The following is a 3,171-nucleotide window of genomic DNA, read 5'->3' on the forward strand; positions in this document are numbered from 1 at the left end:
AAGATGAATAAATACATTAAATTCCCTGAGAATGGGGACCAGCAGATGGAGAAATGGTTACATCGCTGAACTCCCACCGAGTTGGAGTTTAAGTCTCAGAACAGGTGCCTTGAAACTCATAGAGGACACATGTGCATGCATGCCTAAAATCCCAAGAGAAGGGTTTACGGTGTGGTTATCCCCCTGGAGGGTGATTTCTCACTTTCTGTCTCTCTGTATCTCTTGATGTCTGGTGAGTGCATATTCCCTATAACAAAAATCTCTCTCAAAAAAAAAAATTCCTTGAGACTGAGGATTGTGTGGAAATGTATGCATATGTCCAAACTCATCAAAATGTATACATTAAAGGGGACCAGCAGGTGGCATGGTGATTGTGGCACTGGACACTCCCACAAGGCCAACTATGGTTCAAGTCCCGGACCTGGTGGCTTGCTTTCTCACTTTCCCTTTCTCATTCTCTGTGTGTCTCTCTGGTCAAATTAAAATAACTGAATGAATAAATAAAAAAATTTTAAAAAATGTATACATTAAATAGCTGTGATTTTGACAACATCAATGACACCCCACTAAAACTTTTCAGAGAGAATATAAAATGTGTTTCTTCCTCTTTATTTTTATCATTCTTCTTACTACTGGTGACACTGTGATTGTCATGTGTGGAATCTACCACGAAAAGTAAAAATTTAGAACTCTTGTACTAATATGAGGTTTTAAAAAAAAATTGTTTCTTAGAGGGCATGTGTACTCACCATCAAGAGACAGAGAGAGAGAGACGAAAAGTGAGAAAACAGAGCCCAGGGTAGATGGTCAGACAGCAATCCTTTCTCCGTCTTTGCTCTTGGGATTTGGGACCCTCTTGCACATGTACCTGGTGTGCTTTTAAAGCTGCCTGATCTGTGGGACCAGCAGTTAGTGTAATGGCTATGCCGCTGGACTCCCATGTAATTGAGCGCGGTTCGAGTCTGGACCTGGTGGCTTAAACTCATGCCGGGCACGTGTGTGTGCGTGCACAAGATCCCGAGAGGAGAATGGTGGAGAAGGGATTGCGGCGTGGCCGTCCCCCCTGGGGGGGGTGATTGCTTACTTTCTGTCCCTCTCTGTCATTCCAGAGAGCACACATACCCTATAGCTTAAAAAAAATGCTATCTGATCTGTGACTCAGACTACACAGTCAGCCATGAAGGATCCAGCTGCCTCAACCACCATACCACCTGCTGGCTCCAGAAGAGGTCTATAACAAAGTGCATTAGCTATTTAATTTCTGAAGTTAATGAAACTCTGGTGTGGAGAAGAAGAAATATTTTCATAAATCTGTTTATTTATACTGTTCATTTTTTGGCATAGAAGTATTCTATACAGTCTACAATCACATCTTCGGTAGCATCTTGCTAGTGTCTTTCAGAGCCACCTCCAGGCAACCTCAGAGTGCAAATGAGTCTTATTATTGTTAGCACACATAGAAAGCAGAGGGTAAATTAAACTTTTTGGTTTTTTTATAATGTTTGTTATAGAGTGCTTGTGATGGCCAGAGAGAGAGGGTGAAAGTGAGAAATCACTCCCTGGGCGGGTGGCCAAGCCACAATACCTACTCCTTTATACTCCCCTCAGAATTTTGGGAAAGAATGCACGCGTGCCCAGTGTGGTTTTCAGGCTGCTAGGTCTGGGACTCAAGAGTCAAGTCGGTCGTGTGGGATCCAGAGCTTTAAGTGTCAAGGCACCTGCTGCCCCACACACTTTCCTGTCTTAATTTTTACATCGATATATACTTCTGTCTGTATGTTACATTTGCTTGTTTTATTCAAAGAATTTATGTAGCATATTTGGTCCTGGTGCATCAGGACAGGACTCGATAAGTGCATTCTGTATGTGACTTATCAACCAGGCAGGCTATTCGATGAGCTTGCAATGAATACTAAATGGTCCCATATGTTTAAATGAGACCATGGTCTCTGCCTCATGATTGTTGTATATTTTATCAAAACAGTTATGTCTAAAAATAATTTTGTAGACTTGTTATAGGATATTATTAGGTTGTCAGGGAGGTTGTGGCATCATTTTCCATGTGTTTTCCTATGCAACATATCGGATGCTTTCTGTTCTCTCCAAAAACATTATATGAAGGGATTGAGGCGTGCTGTATTCATCACTGAGGATGAAATAGCTGGATCCATGTAGAGTCGATATGCCAGTATTTTCTGGAGTTAAATATATTACTAGGAGGTATGTAGATATAAATATATATATATACATATATATATATATTCTCTCTGTATTTTAGACTATGGCTATAGGGCATGTGTAATCACTGGAAAAAGAGAGAGAGAAAAAAAATCACCCTCCAGCAGGGATGGCCACACTGCAAACTTTTCTCCATTCTCTTAGAATTTTGGGCACACACATACACACTATGTGTCTAAGTCTGGGACTCAAATTGCAGAATGAGCCTAAACTATTACTCTACTTTCTGGCCCTAGATCTATGCTCTGATTTTTTTGTTTATATTTCCTATGAGGCTTTTACTATATTTTACAGCATTTTATCCTATATTAGTAAATCTTTTACTGATACATGTTCTACTCAAGGCCCAAATGGTAGAAGTCTTCCATCAGAGATCATGGTAACATCTATCCCCATGTGAAATAAACGTTTGTTCATTTTGACCTATACTGTTGCTTTTTCAGTAATTACAGGTTCATGATCTTGTCTGCTAATAAGATAATTCCAGATGCCATGAAGTGCCCAGGGCATGTCCTAGTAGAGGGGAGGTCTACCTGCCAGGGGAGAAGCAGAGGCTGCTCTGTACCACCGGGACATCCCATTTCGCTTTTTTCCAGAAGAATCTTATGGACGACTTGGGCCACTGCGTACACAGCGTTGTAGATCAAATAGCTGGAATCAGACACGGACCGCATGTCAGTCTTGTCTTCCATGAACTCTAAGGAAGAATTTGATGGGCAGACTCTAATTTCTGGGCAGTGTGATCCATGAACTGTGCAATTGAAATTGAGTAACCAGAATTGAGTAAAGTAAAGATCTTGTGGGTATTGGTATGGGTTAAGTGTCCTGAGGAATTGCTTAAAGCCAGGGATTTCCCTCTTCTGGTATGAAAATGAAATGCTCCCATGGAGTAAGGAAAGTAAGTTCTTGGAGTTACGGAAAATAAAATCCCAC

General features: G+C 41.0%; 1 protein-coding gene across 1 annotated transcript in view; it reads right to left on the reverse strand.

Moving 5' to 3' along the window:
• LOC102468669 (vomeronasal type-2 receptor 116-like) overlaps window positions 1-2,935 on the reverse strand; it is a gene marked incomplete at its 5' end in the record, with an annotated part of 8,394 nt that extends 5,459 nt beyond the window's left edge. Inside the window, 1 exon segment of the mRNA XM_014592170.1 lies at window positions 2,772-2,935. Coding sequence (XP_014447656.1) covers window positions 2,772-2,935 — 164 coding nt within the window.
• Window positions 2,936-3,171: the final 236 nt, after the last annotated feature.

The sequence above is a fragment of the Tupaia chinensis genome, unplaced genomic scaffold (assembly GCF_000334495.1).
Source record: "Tupaia chinensis unplaced genomic scaffold, TupChi_1.0 Scaffold000668_1, whole genome shotgun sequence".
Lineage (NCBI taxonomy): Eukaryota > Metazoa > Chordata > Mammalia > Scandentia > Tupaiidae > Tupaia > Tupaia belangeri.